The sequence below is a fragment of the Molossus molossus genome, unplaced genomic scaffold (genome assembly GCF_014108415.1).
Source record: "Molossus molossus isolate mMolMol1 unplaced genomic scaffold, mMolMol1.p scaffold_m16_p_26, whole genome shotgun sequence".
Taxonomy (NCBI): domain Eukaryota; kingdom Metazoa; phylum Chordata; class Mammalia; order Chiroptera; family Molossidae; genus Molossus; species Molossus molossus.
In genome coordinates, this window is record NW_023425362.1 from 913,887 (window position 1) to 936,337 (window position 22,451).

The following is a 22,451-nucleotide window of genomic DNA, read 5'->3' on the forward strand; positions in this document are numbered from 1 at the left end:
CAGCGGCAGCGTGGCTCACACAGTCTTGGAAATGCAGCAGAGCCGTTTTGTTTTCATGTGTTGTTTTTTTACCCTCACCTGAGGGTATTTTTCTGTTTATCATCAGATAGAGTGTGTGCAGGGGGAGAAGCAGCAATGTGAGAGGGACACATCGACTGGTTGTCTCCTGCACAACCCAATCAGGGCTGAGGACGAACCGCAGCTGAAGTACATGCCCTTGATCTGAATCTGAACCCACGACTCATTGGCTCGTGGGCCGACGCTCTAACCGCTGAGCAAAACCGGCCAGGACCAGGGCTGTTGTTTTTAAGAGCAGGACAGTCATAGTCTGGACATGGTTGAGCTGGGAATCCTCTTGCAGTTTTGTTCTTTGATTATTTTGTAAAGCTTTTTATTTGTATTCTTTAAAATGTTTGGTCTTAAAATTCCTTGATTTCTGTCCTGACATTTTGATTGTGGTGCACAATGAGTAATGCCTCCCCTGTTGCATTTTGAGGTTTTGTTCTGTTTTTAGTTTCAATTGAACTTATGTTATTTTTTAGTGTCCTTGTGAAGCAAGTTGGTGAGTTTCTCTTTGTTTAGCAGGAGGGTAATAACTGGGGAAAGGGAGCTTTCTGGTAACCTGAAGGGTTGTTAAAGGATCATCCCCCCCCCCCCCCGCATTTTATTTTTTGTTTTGTTAATCCTCACCTGAGAATATTTTTTCCATTGATTTTTAGAGAGAGTAGAAGGGGGGAAGAGAGAAACATTGATGTGAGAGACAAATTGATTGGTTGCCCCTCATGTGTGCCCCGACTGGGGCTGGGGCTTGAACCTGCAACCTAGGTACTTGCCCTTGATGGGGAATTGAACCCATGACCCTTTGGTCCGTGGGACCAGGTCCTTGCATTTGATAGTCCCCGAAAGGATGGAGGTCGCGCAGGAGACTAGAGGGTGCCCGGTGTCGTTCCAGTGAGCAGTAGCTCCTTTGTCTCCAGCCCCAGCGGCTGCTTCTGCTCAGCTCTGTCCCACCTCTCCTCTGCGAGATGGCTGAGGGGGCCGGCGCCCCGCAGTCGTCCACCCTTCATGAGAGCCAGCTCTCCTTGAGGGCCCTTTCCCACTGCCGCAGAGCTCCCTGGGCCCTCAGCCTGCGTGGGTGGGGACAGCCCCCCAGGGAGAAAGCCCCCCTGAGCTTTCCGTTCAGGGTTCAGTCTGACAGACATGAGTGAGTGAGTGAGATGTCGATGGAGCCTGCGGATGGTAGGAGATGGTGGACTTTGAGCGGAGCCAGGGATGGCAGAAGGTTGCATTTTGTGCCGTGGATGAGGAAGAAACACCTGCGGTTTATTATAAGTAACACTGTCGTTTTAGTTTCCGTGATGAAACATGTTAATGTACTGCTTTACAGCTAAACTCTGAGTTTCTCCATGTTTTAGATTAAATAAGATTGCGAATCAGGTGGCCATTCAGCGGAAGAAGCAGTTTGTTGAGAGAGCCCACAGCTACTGGCTACTCAAAAGGCTGTCTAGGAATGGCGCTCCCCTGCTGAGGCGACTCCAGTCCAGCCTGCAGTCCCAGAGAAGTACGCAGCAGGTACGTGCCCTGCACACCTCGTGGTGTCCCTCCTGTCTTTCTGAACAGACGCCGTGGCCCCAGGAGCCAGTATCTGCTTCCGGCTGATGCGCTGCCAGCCTCCGGGGCTCCAGGCCTCGTCTGCGGGGCGGGAGCATGGGGCCGTGCAGTCTGGTCCTGGAAGCCAGTGAGGAGGACCTGTGCATGTCCTCCCATGGATCTGTGTCCCCAGTGTTCCTGCATTTGACTTCTGCTGCCTTCCCTTCTCCTCTGCACACATTGGGGATGTCTGGGGGAGGGGAAGCCATTACTGCTGACCACGTGGGGCGGGAGCAGCAGCAGGTGAGGCTCGGGACCTATGGTGTCGGTCTGAGCTGGACCAAGTGTTTGTGGTCGGAAGCGTGCACGAGTGATTTATTTAAAGGGCCTTTCTCTGCAGGCTGGTTCAGCGTTGGCTGCAGTGGGAGGGCGGGAGGCAAGAGAGGAGGTGAGTGGGAGGAGCAGGGTTTCAATTTTTCTAATCCTCACCCAAGGATGTTTTTCTGTTTATCTTCAGACAGAGTGGGAGGGAGAGAGAGAAACATCATTTTGAGAGGGGCACAGCCCCGGCCAGGGCTGGAGACGAACCGCAACCAAGGTACTACATGCCCTTGGCCGGAATCGAACCCACGACTTATTGGTCTGTGGACCCATGCTCTACCACTGAGCCAAACCGGCCAGGGCAGGATTTTGCTTTTTAGAAGAACAAACCGAGCGCTCGCTTCGGCGGCACGGGCTGAGATGGGAAGGCTGCAGAGGAGGCTGGCGTGGCCCTGTGGAGGTGGCAGGTGGACTCGGGACACGCTCTGCAGAAGGTGAAATGACCCAGCGAGCTCTCACGTTTCCCTGCGTGATCTGGGTTCGTGGGCCATCTGACGTCATAGAGCAGTTCTGAGAATGGGGTTTAGAAAGTCAGAAATTGGCTCTGTAAGAATTTGCAAACAAAAATGGTCACCTGCTCATTGCCCCAAATTCTGGACTGGTTGTGTTTGCTCGCTCTGTGCTGTGAGGAGGGGCCCGCTGTGTAGGAAGAGTGTGTCCGTGGTTGGCCTCTGGGCTTGGCCACCTCCTGGGACAGAGAGGCTGGGAGGACTCAGCGGGGGTGGAGTCTGGTCAGAGCCCCTCCCTGCCCTCCTCTGCCCTCTGGGCACGCAGCGGGCTTGCCTGCGTCAGGTCAGGTCGGTGTTGGCGCCTGTGCCTGCCCCAGCCGCTGTCTGCGTGGCTCCGCTGCCCCGTCCCTCTGCTGCTGAGTTGCTAGGTGGCTGTGCAAGGCCGAGGGGCCACTGTTGGGCACAGCAGGACATGGTGCTCTCTGGGGGGCCAGGGCCAGGTTTGGGGGTGCTCTGATGGGAGGCTGTCTCGGGCCGTTGGCAGCCACAGTTCCTGTCACCCCCTCTGCTGTGGAATCTGGTTGGGCACCACTAATCATCGCACCCTCAGAAGGGCAGCGGGGTCTAAAAAGCACACCCTGGGCTGTTCTGGCTTTAAGGTTGGTCCCACTGAGTGAGAACCCCTGTCCCTGGATGGTGTCACCACCCTCTGAAGTGCCAGCCACAAAGGAGAGGCCTAGACAGATGTTTTTGGTCATTGAGTGAATCAACACCCTTTCATCCTGTTCTGTCTTGAGATGTCACCTTTCATCTCTGTGCTGTCCCCTCTTTCAGTCACCGTGAGTCCTGGGTGGAGCGTGCCCCTCTCCACCTCATGCCCCTCTGTTCTGAATTCTGTGGTGGCAAAACAGGTGGTTTAAGTATTAACACATTTAAATGTTCAATTTTTTAAAATTTGGATTTTAGTGTTTTTTTGTTGTTGTTAATCCTCACTTGATATTTTCCCATTGATCTTTAGAGAGAGTGGAAGGGAGGGAGGGAGAGAGGGGGAAAGAGTGAGAGAAACCGATTTGAGAGAGATATCGGTTGGTTGCCTCCCTGCGGTACCCTCACTGGGACCAGGGATTGAACCTGCAACTCAGGTACGTGACCTGGACCAGGAATTGAACCCTCGACCCTTCAGTTCATGGGCCAACACTGTTAACTGCTAAGCCAAACTAGCCAGAGCTTAATGTCTTTTTTTTTTTTTTTTGTAGTGTTTGAAAACCAAAGAGAAACTTAAGATTCTAGGCCTCTGGGAGATGGGATGTACCCCCTGATCCTTCTCTGTCTCAAGGCTTGAGGGGTGTGCTTCTTGGACCCTGCTGCCCTTCTGAGGGTGTGATGGTCAGGCTGTCTCCTCTCAGTGGTTCAGGACCTGGTGTGGGTGTGGTGTCCATTGCATTTGAGTCACACCCTATGACACTGCAAGCACACCTGGTCTCAGGCAGGGGCGGGGGACAGTGTGTGGCGGGGTCAGGCCTTGTGCAGACTGGCACTGCCCGCCTTGTCTTGGGACCGCAGGACTGCTGGGGGGGCCTGGCTCGGGGCCCAGTACACGGAAGGCAGCTCCCTTAATTCAAGGATTTGGCTACCTTGGGCGCATGTGTGGGTGAGGCCGGGCTTTGTGAGTGTCCTGACGTGCTGCAGGCCTGGTGAGCGGTCAGCCATCTGCTGTCCGTGCCATCTGGCATTGGGGTTGCTGACTGCTTTGGACGCACTCCTCTGCGTCGTGCCTGCTGCGGCTCAGGGCTGTGCGCATGCGCGTCCTGCTCTCACTGAGTGGGTCTGGGCCTCTGGAGTCCACTTCAACCTCTGCGTCTAACCTGGTGACGCCTGTCTAGCTGACCTGCCGCATGTTCGTCCTCCACTCTGGGAGTGGAGTTTGTGTTCCCGTCAGGGCTGTGCCAGGACTCGCGTCCATGGGACTGTCGGCTGGAGATGGCGTGTCGTTGGGATGTGCTGACCAAAGGCGGAGCAGGAGATTGGGACCAGAGCCTGCAAGGCCTCCTGTGTGAGAGAAGGGGCCCTGGGCCTCTGTAGGTGGATGGGCGTCACGAAGCGAGGTGTGTAGGGGATCAGAGCACGGAGGTAGGAGGATGCAGAGAAATGGGAGAAGTAGAGGGTGCAGACCCAGGGTTCTGTCATGCAGCCACGGTAAACCACATGGTTCCCACACATGAGCCCGCTAAGAAACGCCAGGCCTGGGCAGGGGCGCAGAGTACAAAGCTCCGGGCTTGTGTGGCCTGTGGTGGGGAGTTGTTGGACCAAGTGGGAGGAGGAGGGGCTTGGAGAGAGGAAGGCGGGGCCTGCACGCCCGGAGAGGCCTGTGCGTGGGGCTGCTGTGAGAGCACACGCCTGTCTCAGGAGGCGCCGATTGACACGGTGGTGGGAAGCCGGTTATCTGAGATTTTGCCCTAAAAGGTACATTTGTAAGGGCAGGAAGACAGACATGGGAACGTGGGCTCTCACAGAAGGATTGGCAGAAAGGCACAGGCTCGAGTCCGAACCGCTGACCTGGTCGGTGCTGAGGCCCTGCAGTGCGCCTGGGCTTGTCGGGCGGGGCTGGGCGGTCCTGACACAGCTGTCGGATGGTCGCTGGGCCTGTGCAGGCGCTGCTCCGGCCTGGGCTGGCCCTTTGAGGAAGGACAGCAGGTGGCAGTGGAAGGGCTGCTCCCAAACCCCTTCGCGGGTGGACTTTTGGGGTCCAGAGCGGCAATGTTCCACACGGAATGTTAAAGGCTGGGTGTGATTTTAATGTTTTTTGAAACTTGAAAAATATTTGATATCAGCTGAATTTGGCCCATTTGCCCATGTTTGTGGATGCCCGAGCCAGGCAGGCCCTGGAAGAGGTCAGGTGCAGCCTTTTCTCCTCCTTGTGTCTGACCTTCTAGGGGGGACAGGCAGACAGACGGGACTAGCTGGTCTGAGGGCAGACGAAGTACCTCAGATTGCTGGGTACTGCTGGGGGGCCTCTGTGCTGGCGCCTCCTTTTGGTCTTTTCTGACCCGGAGGCCTAGCCTAGCCATCACCCTCCTGGGGGTGGGGCGTCAGGTTTAGCGCAGGAGCTGGCCCTCGGCGAGCCCACTGGAGGGGCTTGGACCCTGCTGCCCCTTCGGGGGTCTTCACCGTATGGTGGCCTGGGACTTGGGTGGATGTGCTGGGCACTCGCCCTGTGGAGCTGGCCTGCCCTGTCCGCTAGCACAGGGGTTTCGATCTCACCAAGCTGGTCCTCATGGTGGGTTCTGGCTGTCTCCCTGACAGTGGGTGTCCTTCTCGTTCATGGAGTGGAAGTTGGCTGGATTTCATATATGGTCCTCTAAAATTTTCCTTAGCTTTTTGGTAGGAGAAATAATCACTTCCCGAGTTGTCCAGGTTTGGTTTTACGTGGGAAGTAAAGACCACTCAAGAGTTGGGTCAGAAAACTTGGGCCCTTTGGGCAGGTGAGGCTGCCCCATGGGCTGTGAGCAGGCACACAGGCATCACGGACGGCCACCTGGCCAGCGTCCTGGTGCTGGCTGTTTTCAGAGTGTCTCTTGCACACACAGGGACAAGGTGGCTCTTAGGTGCTCTCGGGAATTTGGTTTTCTAGATCAGTCTCTCTGTGCGTTTATTGGCCTTGTTCGTTCTGCTGACATGAATGCGGACTCCTGATTTATGCCTGAGTTTTTGTTCAGATAGAGAGAGAGAGAGAGAAACATCGACGTGAAAGGGACACATCGAGTGGCTGCCACCCGCACGACCAACCAGGGCCGGGGACAAACTGCAACCGAGGTACATGCCCTTAGCGGGAACCGAACCCGGGTCTCTCTGGACTGCAGGCCGGCGCTCTAACCGCTGAGCCAAACCAGACAGGGCCTGAGTTTTGTTTTTTAAATAATTTTTTGGGGGATATTGCTTTGTTGTTTCACTTATTTATACATTCATTGGTTGGTTCTTGTATGTGCCCTGACTGAGGATTAAACCCACAGCCTTGGTGTGTCTGGTTGACACTGACTAACTGAGCTTCCTGGCCAAGGTGGTGCCAGAGAGTTTCACAGATTATTCGTTCAGTCTGGTTGTTCGCTGGGTGGAGGCTGAGGCCAGCTTGCGTGGCCCCCTGCCCTCTGGTCCCAGGCTGGAGCGTTCATGCCTGGTCTCAGGCCCTCCTGACTGCAGCTGTTAGAGGGAGTGTGCTCCCTGCAGGCAGAGTTCCCCTCCCTCTGCCAGATGTTCAGACTGGGAGCAAGGCAGCAGGTGTCGGGGCGGGGGCCTGCGGGGGCCTCGGCTTGGTGTCCACGTGTGTCAGCTCTGTCTGGGTGGGGTGGGGCAGAGCCATCCAGAGAGAAAAGAGGGTCTGACAAGTGTATGTTTTGGAAACTCACGTCCAGGAGTGAGAAGAAAAGCCGCCTGAGGTGGGACCTTCTCTTGGGCCAGGGAGATGTGCACATGAAGCTGGAGTAGGATCGGGTGTCCTGGCTGCTGTGATCAGAGCCTGAAACAGGGACAGGCCTCACGTCTTGTGGGAGTGCTTTCGGGAAGAGGCGAGGGCTGTCCTGACAGTTTCTGTGCTGTCTGTGTGGTCTTCCTGGGAGTTGTGGCTGGTGGAGGGCAGGTCTTCCGCAGACAGCGCTCGGGTGGCCTGGCTCTGGTGTGTGGACAGGCTGGTGCTGCGACAGCAGTAGGCGGCAGAAGGCCCAGCAGTGGAGCTGAGGACGGGCCGCTATGGGAGAGTGGACGGCGACAGCCTTGCCTGTGTGTGAGGACCAGGGCTTGGGCACACCTAGGGGACAGGAGAGGAGGTGTGAGCAGCTGCATGGTGGGGTGGCGGTGTGGCGCCTGGAGAGCAGGTGAGGCAGGACAGGAGGCTGGTGTGCTGGAGGCCAGCCTGTGGCAGGGCCAGTCGGTGCTGCTGGGCGGGGCGCCTCTGGCTGTCATTTCTGCGCGGGGATCGGGCTGTCAGGCTCTTCCATGATGGGTGCTGTAGGGCGTGTGGCCTTGGTTGGAGTGCACCGGTGGGCCCTTGAGGCCCTGGGCTCAGTGGTAGCCACAGCCCAGCACCCCTCGCCCCCCCAATCCATCTCGGCTGCACTCCCACTGCCTCTGTCTCTCCGACTTTTCAGTGTTGAGATGTAGGAAGGGCACAGGCACAGCACACACGAGTTCAGAGCACCTGTGTGGCTTATCCTGCAGCAGGACTCCCACCTGGTGGCTTCTGTATTTTGTTTCCCCAGCTGTTGCCTTACCCTCAGGGCCCAGTAGGTGGGAGCCCTGCCCCACCCTAGGTCAAAGCTGCCCTCGACATAGGCCTGCAGCTCTTTGGGTCCTGGGAAGGCCTCGTGTCCTCCACCTGTGGGGACCCTGGTGTGCACTGCTCAGTCCCTCCTCTGCTGCTGTGCTGGCGGGGCCTGCGGGGGGCGGGGGGCTGTGCTCCTGCTGGCACCCTAGGCTCACCGCGAGGGCACCCGAGGCTGACTTTCAGCTTTTTAAATTTTTACTTTTTACTTTTTTAAATCTTCACCCAAGGGTATTTTCCCGTTTATCTTTAGATAGAGTGAGGGGGGGGGCATTGATGTGAGAGAGACACATCGACTGCCTCCGACCAGGGCCAGGGCCCTTGGCCAGAATCGAACCTGGGTCTCATCGGTCCGCGGCCAGTGCTCTGGTGACTGAGCCAGACCGGCCAGGGCTGACTTCCCGTCTCGATTCTGCAGAGAGAAAATGACGAGGAGATTCAGGCTGCCAAAGAGAAGCTGAAGTACTGGCAGCGGCTGCGGCACGACCTGGAGCGCGCGCGCCTGCTGATCGAGCTCCTGCGCAAGCGAGAGAAGCTCAAGCGGGAGCAGGTGAGGCCCCTGGACCCCCCCTCCCCCTCCCGGCCTTGGCCCCGCCTCCTCGGCTGGGCGGGGCCTGGATGGCAGGCAGCTGTATGGAAGGGTGACCTGGACCCCTGAAGGATGCTGGGGGGCTGTGTAGGGGCAGCGTGGTGTCCAATGTGATGTTTGGGCTGGCATGGGGCCTCCCAGGGAAGGTGGGAGCTGGGTTGGCACCTGGTGGGTGTTTGGGGTGCCATGTGTGACGTGTCTTGACCTGGGCCACCAGGACTTAGTGTTTAAATTAGGAACTTGTGTTGGCTGTGGACCATGTGACAGTGCTGGGCTGTCACGCGACAGAGGTGGGACTGTTGGGAGACAGGGTCACCTTGTGAGCGTCAGTGCTGAACGCCCTTGCTCTCCAGGTGAAGGTGGAGCAGATGGCGCTGGAGCTGCGGCTGACTCCACTCACGGTGCTGCTGCGCTCTGTCCTGGACCAGCTGCAGGACAAGGACCCGGCGCGCATATTCGCCCAGCCGGTGAGCCTGAAGGAGGTGGGTGTGCACACCGACTGCCCCGCCCCGCTCCCCTCCACACACACTGTGTTCCCACGTTCTCGCTTCATCTGACCCGGTTCTTAAGTCACACAGGGGCTACGTTCATTGCCAAACGTCAGACATGAGGTAGGTGAACGTTCTCGCTTAGAAAGAACCTCAGCAGGTGGTGGTCTGCCTGGCGCAGCAGGCGCTCTGGCTCCAACGGAGGGGGCTTGAGTCAGCGGGCCCGTGGGGTGCGGTGTGCGTCGTCAGCGGGCCCGTGGGGTGCGGTGTGCGTCGTCAGCGGGCCCGTGGGGTGTGGTGTGCGTCGGCGTGTCTGGTGCTCCTGCTCGTCAGCGTGCAGGCCACTGTGCTGTGCACCACGCATGTCAGTGTGATGTGTGTGCAAGTGAGGGCTGTGGGTGCCGTGGGGATTAGTTATCCAGAGTGTAAACAAACCCTTTTCTGGTTGTAAGTGCTTGTTTTTTCACCTGCTATTAGGTGCCAGACTACTTGGACCACATTAAACAGCCCATGGACTTTGCCACAATGAGGAAGCGGTTAGAGGCTCAAGGGTACAGAAGCCTCCCTGAGTTTGAGGAGGACTTTGACCTCATTGTGGACAACTGCATGAGGTACAATGCCAAGGACACGGTGTTCTATAGAGCTGCGGTGAGGCTGCGTGACCAGGGCGGCGTCGTACTGAGGCAGGCCCGGCGCCAGGTGGACAGCATTGGATTCGAGGAGGCCTCAGGGGTGCACTTGCCGGAGCGCCCCGCCGTGGCCCCTCGGCGGCCTTTCTCCTGGGAGGATGGTAAGCACTGGGCCCCAGGTCCAGGAGTGACGGGAGAGCAGTCCTCCTGCGGACCCAGGGCCGGCCCAGCCTAGCGGGACTGGGAGCCCACCGCTGTGATAAGCCCTCTGGTGGCCTCAGGAAGACAAGGGAAGAAGTCGAGTTCATTTCAGAGCCCCCCTAACCCAGCAGGGCTGGGTGTTGGGAGTAAGACGTAGTCCACGTGAAAGTCACCGGGATGTTTTGTCATTGGTTGTGTTTTTTCTTTGCCATGTGGTGTGTATCTCACACTCACAGAACCTCTGTGCACACCAGCCACATCCAGGCGCCTGTGTGGGACAGCCCAGGTCTGCCTCGTGCCGTCCAGGGAGCAGTGTGGCTTCCGAGGACATCATCAGCTGTGCTTGAGAGCACACAAAGCCCAGCTGGCTCCCTCCCAGCCTGCACCCCGGTGTGCATGCGCACAGGGTGCCCTGGGCTGCACCGCCCTCGGGCATGGCAGGCTGGGGCTGCCGCCCGGCCACCACCAGACTTCCTGGAGCAGGAAGGGGCTGGAGGGCTCACTGTCAGGCCTTGCAGAAAATGGCCATGCGCATCCCCATGGTGTTGCCCATTAAATGTGCACACTGGAGTTTTCTGGGGGTGGAATTAAGAATGAGACGTCCTGATTCACGTCTTCCTTGGTGTCGGGGTGGGTCGTAGGTGAGATGGTGCATCGAGTGTCACCTGAATCCTGTTAAACCCGTGTGAGCACTGAGTGCCCCCTGCTGCGCCAGGCCCAGGAGTTGTGGCACAGGCGGGAGCTGTCCCTGCTCTGCTTAGGGAATCGGCAGGATGCACAGGCATGTTCTGGGGCTTCAGACCACACGAGCTTTGCTTACGTGAATGTTTCTGAGGTGGTGTTGCCTGTGAAGTTCTGTTAGAGCAGCGACAGGGACTTGAGCCTGGCATTGTGTCCTAGCGTCTCACTCTTCCCTGTGCCGGTGTCTCCTCTGCTTCATAGGAAAGCTGGTGCTTCTGAGGGGTGCCTGCTGCTGGGGATGCTCCCTGCCTGCCCAGCCATGCTGTGTGCGGCCTCCCGTGCCCCACCCCACTTCAGATAGCTCTAAGAGTAGTTCTTTTCTCTGTGGCCTCTCACTGACTTAAGGTAATTTGCACTTCATACACTTTGGTGTTTTGCTGAGCTTGGACCTGCTAGGAACTTTTGTAGTAAGTGTGCCTGAAATCCGGCATTATCTGTGAGTTGTGCAGCCCAGTTGTCACCGAGCCACACGACCACCTGGGTCTGGACACTTAAGCTTGGCGTCAGCTGTGACAATGTGAACAGCCCCACCTGGGCACTGGCACGGCCTTCCCCTCCAGAGGAGGGCCTGTCCCTGCTTCTGCACCTGTGTCTGCCCCACCTCATGCGCCTGCTCGGGGTGAAAAGCACGTCTGCCTGTGGCAGCAGTCTGTCGCGGGTCAGGGGTGTGGGTGGGGGGCAGGTCACGGGCTGAGTGGGCCTGGTGGAAGCGGGAGGGTTTTGTGACCTCAGAAGGCAGCACAGCACCTGATGACTGATGGACGTGTGTTCTTTGACTTCAGTGGACAGGTTACTGAACCCGGCCAACAGGGCCCACATGGTCCTGGAGGACCAGCTGAGGGAGCTGCTGGACAAACTTGACCTCACATGCTCCATGAAGTCCAGTGGATCGAGGAGCAAGCGGGCCAAGCTGCTACGAAAGGAAATTGCTCTCGTTCGAAACAAGCTGAGCCAGCGGCACGGCCAGCCCCCGCCCGCAGAGTCAGGTACTGGAAGCTTTGAAGAGGAAGGTGCCCAGCGGGGGCAGGAGACGGGGGAGGAAGGTAAGCACCGTGCTGTCTCAGTGTTGGTCTTCCCCGAGGTCCAGGATCCCTCTGACTGCGGCCCCCATTCCACTGGGCTTTCTGTCCCTTACAGTGGTGCCGTTGGTGCTGTTTTTGCACTTAAATAGAGCAAAGTGGAAGGCACAGAGTAAGGTTCCCTTTCTCACCTGGGCCTGGAAAGCTCTCAGAATGCAGAGGTCTCATGCAGCCATGCAGGGAGGCTGGAAGGAGAGGGAGAGCCACTTCATGTGCATGGGACGCTCCACATGCCCTCCCTATGTTCTCTGATGTGTGCAAGGGTGGGCAAGTAACGTGGCTGCCAGTCACTGGGGCAGGCCATGGGGCCAGAGGGCGTCTGTCAGGACCTGCCGACCCTGAGCTGCTGAAGGGCCCCCAGGGACGGCCCGGTCTCAGCCACATTCTCGCACTTCGTGTGCAGAGCGTTGGAAGGGGTGACTCCCCGTGGTCATGGTTGGAGTGTACCTGGGGGCAGAGCTGGGAGCAGGCATGCTTCTGTGGACAAACACACAGTGGAGCGGAATCCGCCCACCAGCAGGAAAGCTTGTGGTGCCGGTGTGGATGGAGGTTTGGGACAGCTTGTGTCTGGAGGTGAGCCGAGCAGAGATTCAGTGGTTTGGGCAGGTGGGGTTTGCTAGAAGACCCTCCCCCTCTCTTCTCAGCCCTTTCTAGTTTGGGAGTGGGCCCGGTTCAGTTAGCACAATAGAGCGTGAGGAAGACCTCCCCACAGCAACAGCAGTTGGGTTTCTAGTCCTGAGTGTTTCACACACATCACACACACAAATGGTTGTGCTGTTTGCTTCTTGAAAAAGCCTTGGTCTGCTGTAAGGGGTCTGTAGTGTCCTGGTAATGCCCACGCGGTGCGTCTTGTGTGGTGCACTGCGGTCCGCTAGCCCCCGAGGAAGCCCTGGCGGTGACTGTTCAGTTCCTCTGAGTTTCGGTTCCCGTGGGTCACGGCTCCCACAGCCTGTAGCATGAGGAGGGAGCCTCGTACAGCTGAGGAGTGGTCGTGCGGCCTTTCCTCACGCCCTGCCTGTCCAGGCCTGTGGTCGTTGGTTTAGGTCAGCAGAGCTTGAGGTGCCGGCTCCAGCACTTCCTGCTGGCTGACGTGGACCGTGGTCAGCCCCAGAACAGAGAAGACACTTCAGTTCACGGCGGTCTCCCTGCTGGAGGGTTTGGGTCTCCGGTATATTCTGCTCACAGGGACCTCTGGTAGCCAGATGTATCTGGGGGCCCAGGGTGGCCCCACGTTGTCAGGCCTGCTGCACCCTTGAGGGATGAGAGCCCTGAGACACTGCAGGACTTGTAGGATGGGGGTCAGTGCAGGGCACCCGCCATCCTCCCGGCCGGCCGCCCTCGCTGCCCGAGCTGTCGCTCTGCGGTGGAGTTCTGCTTCTCTTTGGGGAAGGCCCCTCTGTGTGTCACTTGTCCCGGGAGGAGCGAGCTAGGGAGAGAGCGTGTCAGCGAGTCCATGCCCACCATTCAGACAGCGCGTTTGAGCCGCCCTCCTCCCCAGCAGTCCAGGGCGCTCTGCACAGCCGCGTGGGCCCTTCTCGTCCTCTGTCGAGGGCTCCCTCCTCGGCCTCAGGTCCCCAGCCAAGCAGCGGTGGGCAGCCTCACCTGCCAGGCTGGGCCCCAGTCAGGCCTGGTCCCTTGGAAGCCACCTTTGCTCTCTGTGGCACTGGGTCATTTTACAGGAAGCACACACGGGGTCTGAGACGAAGGTGGCCTGGCTCGCCCGTCGGGTGTACCCTTTGCAGAAAAAGCCTCTTAATTCAGCTGATGGGGAAAGGGGGATGGCGAGGACAAAGCCCCTGAGAGCCCAGGGGGAGGTGCCCACCGCGGAGAGCAGGGACCGCCAGAGAGAGCGGGCAGGTTGTGTGTAATTCCGTGAGTGCTGATGAGGGCAGAGTCAGACATTTATGCCACTGGAAACGTGAACTCACGAGACTGACTTCTGATGGCACAAAACCGAGGAATCTTTTGTGACTGGGACCCAGCAGCGCTGTTACTGTCACCTGACAGAGTGGTCAGTCAGCATCAAACACTGCCTGGGCTGTAATCTGACGCCCACGTGGTGGTTTCCATCTGAAGAACAGGGAAGTGATGGGTGGGTGTCAGGCCCATGGAGCTGCCGTCATCTGAAGGGGGTGGTTTCCTGGGCTGGGGTCCCCGGGACCCCTCTGACGGAGCCTCTGAGGGTGCGTCCCTGTCACGCCAGCTCGCAGCTGGGCCGTGCTCCAGTGCTGTGGGCTCAGCTGCCGGTCTGTCTGCTCCTGGGTGGGCTTGGTCAGAGCTGGAGGTGGCTCGTCCCAGCGCCGGGAGCCCTGCGTGAAGCCAGCGGCCGTAGAGACCTGTCGTCACTCCCACACGGGTGCTTCAGGTGGCTGCTGGGTGCTGAGTCTCCAGAGACAGGTGGCTTTGGGAGAACAGCGAGCTCGGGCTGGCAGGGCGAGGCTGTTGTCACTGAGTCTCTGAAAGGGGCTTTTTCTTTCGGTGGTTGGGGTTTGAGGTCCTGTTTTGAGCCCTGCCACGCCGTCTGCAGACTGAGCCGTCCCCTTGGCCGTGTTCAGTGCAGCCAGGGGGAGCACCGCGCTGGGTTCTGCTCCGTGACGTCTGCAGTGAGGGCCAGGGCCCGTTGTAGGTGAGGACCCCCTCGGTGTAGGGTTAGGGCCCGTTGTAGGTGAGGACCCCCTCGGTGTAGGGTTAGAGCCCGTTGTGGGTGAGGACCCCCTCGGTGTAGGGCCAGGGCCCGTTGTGGGTGAGGACCCCCTCGGTGTAGGGCCAGGGCCCGTTGTGGGTGAGGACCCCCTCGGTGTAGGGCCAGGGCCCGTTGTGGGTGAGGACCCCCTCGGTGTAGGGTTAGGGCCCGTTGTGGGTGAGGACCCCCTCGGTGTAGGGCCAGGGCCCGTTGTGGGTGAGGACCCCCTCGGTGTAGGGCCAGGGCCTGTTGTGGGTGAGGACTCCCTCGGTGTAGGGCCAGGGCCTGTTGTAGGTGAGGACCCCCTCGGTGTAGGGCCAGGGCCTGTTGTGGGTGAGGACCCCCTCGGTATAGGGCCGGGCCTGTTGTGGGTGAGGACCCCCTCGGTGTAGGGCCAGGGCCTGTTGTGGGTGAGGACCCCCTCGGTGTAGGGCCAGGGCCTGTTGTGGGTGAGGACCCCCTCGGTGTGAGGCACTCGTCACATGCAGAGGGTGGCGAGGGGAGTCTGCACCGGGCCGGGAGTGGCCCAGCATCCATCCCCATGTCACTGGGTCCAGCTGTGGCTGTATGTGTGGGAGCCACACGGATGGCCACTGGGCCTGAGAGCAGCTGCTGTAGGCCAGGGGACCGGCGTGAGGCCTTGTGGCTGCCTTGTGGACGGGTTGTTGCAGTGAGTGAAATTCCGGATGCTGACTTTTATAGTCACAAACCCAGGTTGCATCGAGTGTGTTCTAGCTTTAAATTCTCACATAGTTAGATTACATGTAGTTGTTTGCAGACAGTGACTTCTTAAAAGAACTTTTTACTTGTACGTTAACGTCCAGTGTTCCACTCCTGGGCCTGCGGGGCACCTGGTCTGTTGGCGGGCTGGGCGGCAGGGTGCTGGCAGGTGGATGTGGTGGTGCAGCCGAGGGGTCGCCAGGCACGTGGGTCTGTGTGGCCCCTGCCCGTCTGTCACCTGCCCGGCTCCTCAGTGCTTTGGAGTCTCTGTGAGTTGCCTTGGCGGTGCCCCCAGTGACTACAGAACAGCGGCAGTGAGTAAGCAAGGTGGCTGGAGGAGGGGTCAGAAGGCTCCTCTGGTGAGGTCCCCTTTGCATCTGGTGTGGGGGCAGGAGAAGCCAGTGTGGACTGAGTGAGTGCGAGAGGTGTGAGGGCATGGATCATGGCCTAGGGCCTCGTGTGCGCCCGTGGGCCGAGGTTGGCCTTCAAGCAGGGCGTGGGCTGGAGGTGGCCTGTGAGGAGCCGGCAGGGCCGAGGCAGAGCTCGGCAGGCTCATCGGCGGGCCTGTGGTGTCAGGGTCAGGACGAGTGCTCGAGGTGGGGGTCGAGGGACAGGCCAGAGGGAGGAAAAGGAGACAGGAAGTGACCTGAGGGTCTGCTGGAGAAGGGAGAGGACAGGCCGGCAGCTGAGCTGCGTCCCGTGCGATGTGTCCTTACGAGCTTTCAGCAGGAGCTCCGCACGTCCCGTGTCCGTCGGCCGTTTCCCTGTGTCTTGTGAATGCTGTGTTCTCAGACTTGTTAGTGACTTTGAACAGTGGTAGGAAGGATTTTGTCACCAGCCGGCATGTCGGTGTGGCTGCTGATCCAGGGGACTGCGTGCAGCTGCCGCACAGCCTGAAGCTAAGGGAGCTTGTCTCCTGTGACAGGCTCTTTGTGGGAAGCCCTCTCCCCTGGTCTCCGAGTCACCTGTGAGGTAGTGGCTCCAACAAGTTCGGAGTGGCATCTGAAGGCCTGAGGCCTGAGCCTGCTCTTTCTGGGAGAGCAGAGTCCCTGTGGCGGGAGTGGCCCAGCACGGGCTCCGAGGTGGATGTGGACCCTGCAGGCTGTGCAGCTTCATTTCCAAAATGAACTTGGGGTTCAAGTTAAAGTTGCGTCTTTCAAGGGGTTCGGAGGACTGTGCAGGTTAATACAATAGAAACTGCACCTAGAGAATACATACCATGGAGGTCATTCAGGTAGTCACTCTTGGCTTTAGGTCACATGTTCTGCGGGCCCTGTGCTCATCCCAGTGGGTGTGACCTCGCACCGCCAGCCAGCTTGAACCTGTGGGGCCGCCAGACAGCACCTCCAGTGCCGAGGGCTGGAGCTCAGCTCCATGTAGTTTTCAGACTATTTGTGTGTGTGAGAGAATTTTAAAAGCCTAGGTTAAAATAGTCTACTTCCAAAAATTGTATTTGCTTTTCAAGTCAGGTTAAAAAAAGAACTTACGTTGTAGCATTTCAGAATGTGGCACAGAAGTTACTGAGAACTGAGTGGGAGGTTTCTCCTACTTTCCTTAAAAATCGTTCACAGCCGCTCAGCACTGCCTGTTTCTGGCATCGACTTAGGAAGCCCTGGTCAGCAGTGGGGGCGTGTGCTTCCGTGTGCGGAGCCCTGGCCAGGCCAGGACGCGGGGAGGCGGTTAGACCCTTAGTTGCAGGAACTGTTTTCCTCCAGGTAAGTGAGTCGCAGCAGTGGCCCTGCACTCGGGTGGTGTGTGATGCTGGTGAGTGTGAAGTCATCTCTCAGCTGTTTGCAGAGGCCGGGCACTGGGCACTCCGCCTGTGGGCTAGGGAGACCCCGACGTGACCGACGGCCCCCACTGCCTGCAGACAGTTGTGTGTGATACCTGTTTCCTTAACTGAATTAGTATTTTGGTGGACTTCACATTTATAGTAAGTTTTATAATAGATCTTATAATTACCAGTTTTCAAAAATCACTTTATTTATAATTTTTTCAGGAGATAAATCTCCCCCTAAACTTGAACCATCAGATGCATTACCTCTTCCTTCAAACTCGGAGACTAATTCAGAACCACCAACCCTCAAACCAGTAGAACTCAACCCAGAGCAGAGTAAACTACCCAAAAGAGTCACATTTGATAATGCATCACATAGCACTTGCACTCAGAGCGCACTGCTAAGCGGACACCCTGCAGAGCCCACCCTCGCCTGTAGTGGCGATGCGCCGGCGGCGGCGGCCTCCGCGGTGGCGGAGCCAGCAAGCGATGTAAACAGACGCACTTCTGTTCTCTTCTGCAAATCGAAAAGTGTAAGCCCCCCAAAGTCTGCCAAGAACACTGAAACCCAGCCAACTTCTCCTCAGCTAGGGACCAAAACCTTTTTGTCTGTAGTCCTTCCGAGGTTGGAGACTCTTCTGCAGCCAAGAAAAAGGTCGCGGAGCACCTGCGGCGACTCCGAGGTGGAGGAGGGGTCCCCGGGAAAGCGCCTGGACACAGGTAGGTGCTGCACCTTCCTCTTCTTGGGGCTGAGGGCACAGGTGTTGGGGGCGCCGCCCGGCGTGGTGTTTCAGTCCACTGTCCGCAGTCTCTCCATTTCCACATGAGAAGATAGACTGTGTATCTTTCCTTTGAGAAGCCCTGACTCGCAGGTCGAGGGTGCTGCTGCGGACGGCTGCCTGGTGCGTGGGTCATGCTCGTCCTCCCTCGGAGCTTGTGCACCGGGAGGGGCTCCCGAGTGCTCACTGCGTGCGGCGGCGTGCAGGTGCCTGCTGGCGTGAGGCAGGCGGGTCTGGCCCGTGGAGCCCCTGCAGGGACGTGTGCCTGGGTGACCGGCAGGTCCAGTCTGGTCCTCTGGGGCGTCCCTTTCTTTTGTTTTTCTTTTTTTTTTTTTTTTATTTCTCACTTGAGGATATTTTTCTATTTATCATTAGATAGAGCAGGAGGGAGGGAGGGAGAGCAACATCAATGTGATAGAGACACATCGCCTGGTGGCCTCCTGCACGACCCAACCAGGGCAGGGACTGAACCGCAACCGAGGTCCATGCCTGTGACCGGAATTGAACCCACGACTCATTGGTCCACTGGCTGACACTCTAGCTGTGGAGCAAAACTGGCCAGAGCTCTGGGGTGTCCCTTTCTGAGGACAGCATGGTCCTGGGCCCTTGGGAAGGCTGCTGTCCTTGGGCTGAATGCGGCACTGGCCAATTGATTAAAGAACTTTGGATATTTTGTCCTGTTCTGTGTAGCTTTGTTAATGTACAAATTGTTATTTCCTGCTAAAGTAACACTTGAGAATGTTTCTCACTCACTCGTAAGCTTTTATAACTCACATTAGTCCAGTGACCTGATTGAGACATTCCCGCCTGTGCCTTTGGCCACAGTGTTTCCGTGGGTTTCAGGGCCGACCCAGAAGGAGGCGCCTGACTCAGCCGGGGGTCTGTTCCTGTGCTGGTGGGCTCGTCCTCCGCCGCACTCTGATGGCTGTGCCTTGGGGGGTGCTGGTTCTGTCTCGGACACCTCCCCCTATAGGGATTTGAGCAGCTTTGTCCCAGGAGTTCTTGTCTTGGACCAAAGCCTGGTCTGTGTTTCTTACGGTCCATCTGTTGTGTCCAGACAGGAGAAGTGCGCTTTCCTCTGGCCGCTGTGCTGTCGGCTCGTTCTCAGCTCAGCCATGAGGCTGTGAGTCTGGGTGGCAGTGAGCAGATCTGCATCTTGGAACCTACTGGGCAGGGTGTGGGGTGGGGCCATGCCCTACACTTCAGCAGACACCCGCTCTCCTCGCCAGAGGGGTCTCTCGTGAACCTCACGTCAACGCAGGAAACGTTTGCACATGCAGATGGCTGTATACAAATTCACTACCCATGTCCCCTCGTATTCGGATGGACTGATACCATGTTGGGTTTCTTTAATGATTCGTTGAAACCATGGAGCTCCTAAGTGGTGTGGAGCTGTTCAGCATTACGTAGAACGCAGGTGAAGGTGTGGACGGCGCTCACCTCGGTGCCGGGGATTTTCCCTCCCTGTGCTGTGGCCTCAGAGAGTTGAGTGCACCTGGTTTTCCAGGTGTTCTGAAAAGTCCTCGCAGTCAGCAGCGGGGAGGGAAGCCCCCGTGTGTCGTGTATCCACTTGGCAGTAGCTCAGGTGCCAGGCCCTGGCAGACAGCTCCTGGTCTGCCCACACCACGTGCTCCGCACTCCATGCGCCGGGCACTAATGATACGCCCCGCCCCCCGACCTACTAGGTCCTGCTGTCACTGTGGCCACCTGTGGGCCTCTGCCCTGGGTGTGGCTTCATCAGCCTGGCGCCTGGCTTTCAGGGGACTCCTGGCACTCGCCAGATGTCATAGGAGTGTGTGTCCCTGTCTTGCTTTTCTGCATCCTGGTGGAGGGTTTTGCACGTGGTGACCGTGGGCCTTGGAGGAGTGTCCGTGCCCTGTGATCCTGACTGAAACGCAGGCCTCTGCTTTCTTATTCCAGAATGGGTAGTAGAGTCAGTGGACGCGTGATGAGGCCTCGCACTGTTGTGCTGCCCCAGGAGTCTTAGTAGCTGGTGGGCAGAGTGCCGGCCGACCTTGCCCGCGCATCCATCTCTGGCCTTGCTGCACTCGGGCTGCGGCTCTGCACACCTGGTCTCTTGCTCCAAGCTCGCAGCCTCCGCAGTCTGGACTGAAACACTCTGGGCTTCCGGTCGTTCCCCCACTTCATCCGTGGGCTCTGCCTGCCTGCGGGGAGCTCTCTGGGCTCCATTGCACACTGCAGGCTTTCCACGTTAGAGTGGAACTGATGCGTCCCTCGGCCCAAGGAGGGTCCGCACACCTGCCTCTGCTCCTGGCGGCACGCCCTGCGGAGCTGCACTGGCTGTCGCTCTGACCACTGCCTTGCACTCAGCCGTGAGCCCCCGGCCAGAACTCTGTGCTGCTTGTCTGTCCTCTCGAGATTCTTGCCGCGTCACTCCTGCCGTGCACGTGGTGGGGGGCGTGTGGGGGACAGAGGGGCTCTTGGTGTCCTTGGCTGTTCAGGGCAGGGGCTGGCCTGTCGACGTCCCTCAGTCACTAAATGGCTTTTCCGCTGTTTTCCAGGTTCTCATTTTACCTACTAACATGCTGGGTGTTCACTCTGTGGGTCCCAGTTGTTTCTCTTACTCAACTCGGATTGGAGGTCGCTCAGTGGTCATTTGGGATGCAGAGAGCACCTTCATTTCACGTAATTCTTTGGATGACACTGGAAGCATCAGTCCAGCCACCCTCCAAAACACTAGCACCAGCATGTGGAGGAGACCTGTCCCCTCTGTAAGTCAGAGCCAGACTCCCGGGAGGAACCGCTGGCGCTGGCTCAGCTGGTGGGACGCCACCTCGGCCCTCCCTGTGGACAGGTGTGAGCCTTAGAGTCCGGCACGGCTTGATCACCTCTTGCATTCACAGAGGACCTGCTGGACGGATTGTGATCGCGCCTCAGCAGGCTCGGGACGGGCCTGACGACCCGCACTCTCCACGCGACCCTCCTTGAAGACCCTCGGCTGTTAGCATCTGTGTGTCGGTCCTCCTGACCCCTCCCCTCTCCTCCTCTCTCCTCCTTTCCTCCTGGCCGTCCTGATGGTCACTGAGCAGGGCAGCTCTGTCACCACACCAGTCGCCACTGAAGGGACAAAGCCTTGTCTGCGAGACGGGGGTCCTGTACTTGCCCCCCGTGCGCTTGCGTCCCCTGGCGTCTTCGTGGAGCTGGGCTAGGCACAAGCAGGTGGTTCGGATCTTGCTTGCTGTGTGTTAGTGTTTTTACTGAAAGGTCGAAACATACAAGATGCAACTCTCTTGCCAATAGTGAAGATAAAAACGTGTGGATGAGGTGATGGGCTCGCCCTGCCGCCCCGGGAGGCTGTGTGGTCGCCTGTCCGCTGGCCTCTGAAGCTGCCCCCGTCTGACCCCGTGTCTGGGGAGCTGCATGGCAGCCTGGGAGGACCACCTGTGTCCCCACCATGTGGCCTGGGGTGGACGGCAGTGACCGCTGCCCACCCTTAGCTCTGCTGCTCACTGCCTGCCACCCAGAAGGCTCTTCAAGGACCACTGAGGGCTTGGTGGGTGGGGACCTCGCCGTCACACATGGGGAACTCTGTGCCGCCTGGCCATGCAGGCCGTTCAGACCAGAGGCCAGCCTCGGTGAGCTCTCTCACCCATGGAGCACCTCTTCTGCACGCGCCTGGCTGTGCCCCGAAAGGCCTGGCAGGGGTGGCGAAGTCCGGCCTTTGCGGACACAGGAAGGCTTGTTGTGCTTTGTCTCCTGTGGTGCCTGGTGGACCCGTGTGTGGGCACGGTCTCGAGAGCTCTGGGGAAACGCAGCTTAGGGCATGGGGAGAGCCGGCCTGTGCTGTGCTCGCAGGGCTGCCTGGCGTGGCGCTCCGCCTTCAGAGCGTCCCTCGTGGGGCAGTCGCTGAGGGACGCTCTGCTGGACACATGGTCGGTGCACTTGGGCTGAGGGACGCCTGCTGCTCTGGCTGGTCCTCGGCTCCCTCTCTCCAGACCTCCTGAGCCTGCCTGCCTGTCCTGTCCTGTCTTTGCAGGTCTTCGGGGCTGGCTCAGTGGCTCCCCGACCGCAGGTGGTGGGAAGGTTGGCACAGGGAGCCGGCTAGGGAGCGTTGCAGTGACAGTGCACCCATGTCCTCCATGTCCTTAGGAGGGGGTGTGCTGTCTCACTGCTCGGGTTGGGGCCTCCCCACACCTCCGTCCTGCCCCTCATGTTACCTGGGGGCCTGGCTGTAGGTTGTTGTCCCCAAGCACATCGTCTGCTAGTGGATGTCACAAGTGCGGACTTGATCTGTGTTTAGGTGCCAGTCTCCTTGGTCCCGGGTCTCCTTGGTCCTGGGTCTCGTGGTCCCGGGTCTCCTTGGTCCCGGGTCTCGTGGTCCCGGGTCTCCTTGGTCCCGGGTCTCCTTGGTCCCGGGTCTCCTTGGTCCCAGGTCTCCTCTCTGCTCGTGCGCCGCATGTGTCTGCCCTTGCCCTGCTGTGTTCAGTGATGGGCATTGCCTGCTCTTCCTTGTGTTTTTTCCAGCAGGCTCCCACCTGCTGCAGGGCCCAGAGGGGTCAACTGCAGACACTGACCTTACTCATCCCTCTTTTGAGCTTTTCCCACGTGCCTCCACGTACCTGGCACAGGTGGAGAGACATGCCCAACGCTGTTTTAGAGAGGCCCCCTGATCGGGGCCCAGCCGCTTCTCTGCCTGGGAAGGTGCACATGCGTCAGCTGCTCTGCAGGGAGGAGTGAAGACGTGGCTAGAGGTCCCGTGGCTGGATGCAGGTGTGGCCGTCAGCTCCATGCTGACACCACGGAGTGGCTTTGTGGCTGTGTCTGACCAAGCCTAGGCCCAGGGGTATCTGGGGTTTCCTCCGAGGACACGGGCAGTGGCCTTGCTTGCAGCCTTGCTGGTGCCGGGCCCAGATGTGTGCCTGTGTGACTGCCCCTCTCAGACCTGGGTCTGTAGACTGGCTTCGACCGTCTGTCTATCCATCTGGGCTGGGTGGGCTGTCTCCGACTTGCTAAGTTGAGGGTTGCGCTGCTCTTGTGGGATCCTAGTGTCCCCAGACAGTGCCTTCCATG

The 22,451-nt window shown here is 58.7% G+C and overlaps 1 protein-coding gene across 5 annotated transcripts in view; it reads left to right on the top strand.

Moving 5' to 3' along the window:
- BRD1 (bromodomain containing 1) overlaps positions 1-22,451 on the top strand; it is a 47,067-nt gene that overhangs the window by 17,023 nt on the left and 7,593 nt on the right. For 2 of the 5 annotated variants that reach the window (XR_004961561.1, XM_036278257.1), the window contains exons 2-8: positions 1,416-1,572; positions 8,153-8,284; positions 8,677-8,805; positions 9,289-9,601; positions 11,165-11,425; positions 16,864-17,174; positions 17,257-17,361. Coding sequence is in view for 4 of the 5 variants with exons in the window: in XM_036278257.1 (XP_036134150.1) it covers positions 1,416-1,572; positions 8,153-8,284; positions 8,677-8,805; positions 9,289-9,601; positions 11,165-11,425; positions 16,864-17,174; positions 17,257-17,361 (1,408 nt within the window). In the remaining variant the exon portion in view is untranslated. Of the gene's footprint in view, positions 1-1,415; positions 1,573-8,152; positions 8,285-8,676; positions 8,806-9,288; positions 9,602-11,164; positions 11,426-16,863; positions 17,362-19,942; positions 20,172-22,451 lie in introns of those variants that run through there. The other 3 variants (XM_036278258.1, XM_036278255.1, XM_036278256.1) reach the window with 3 other exon arrangements.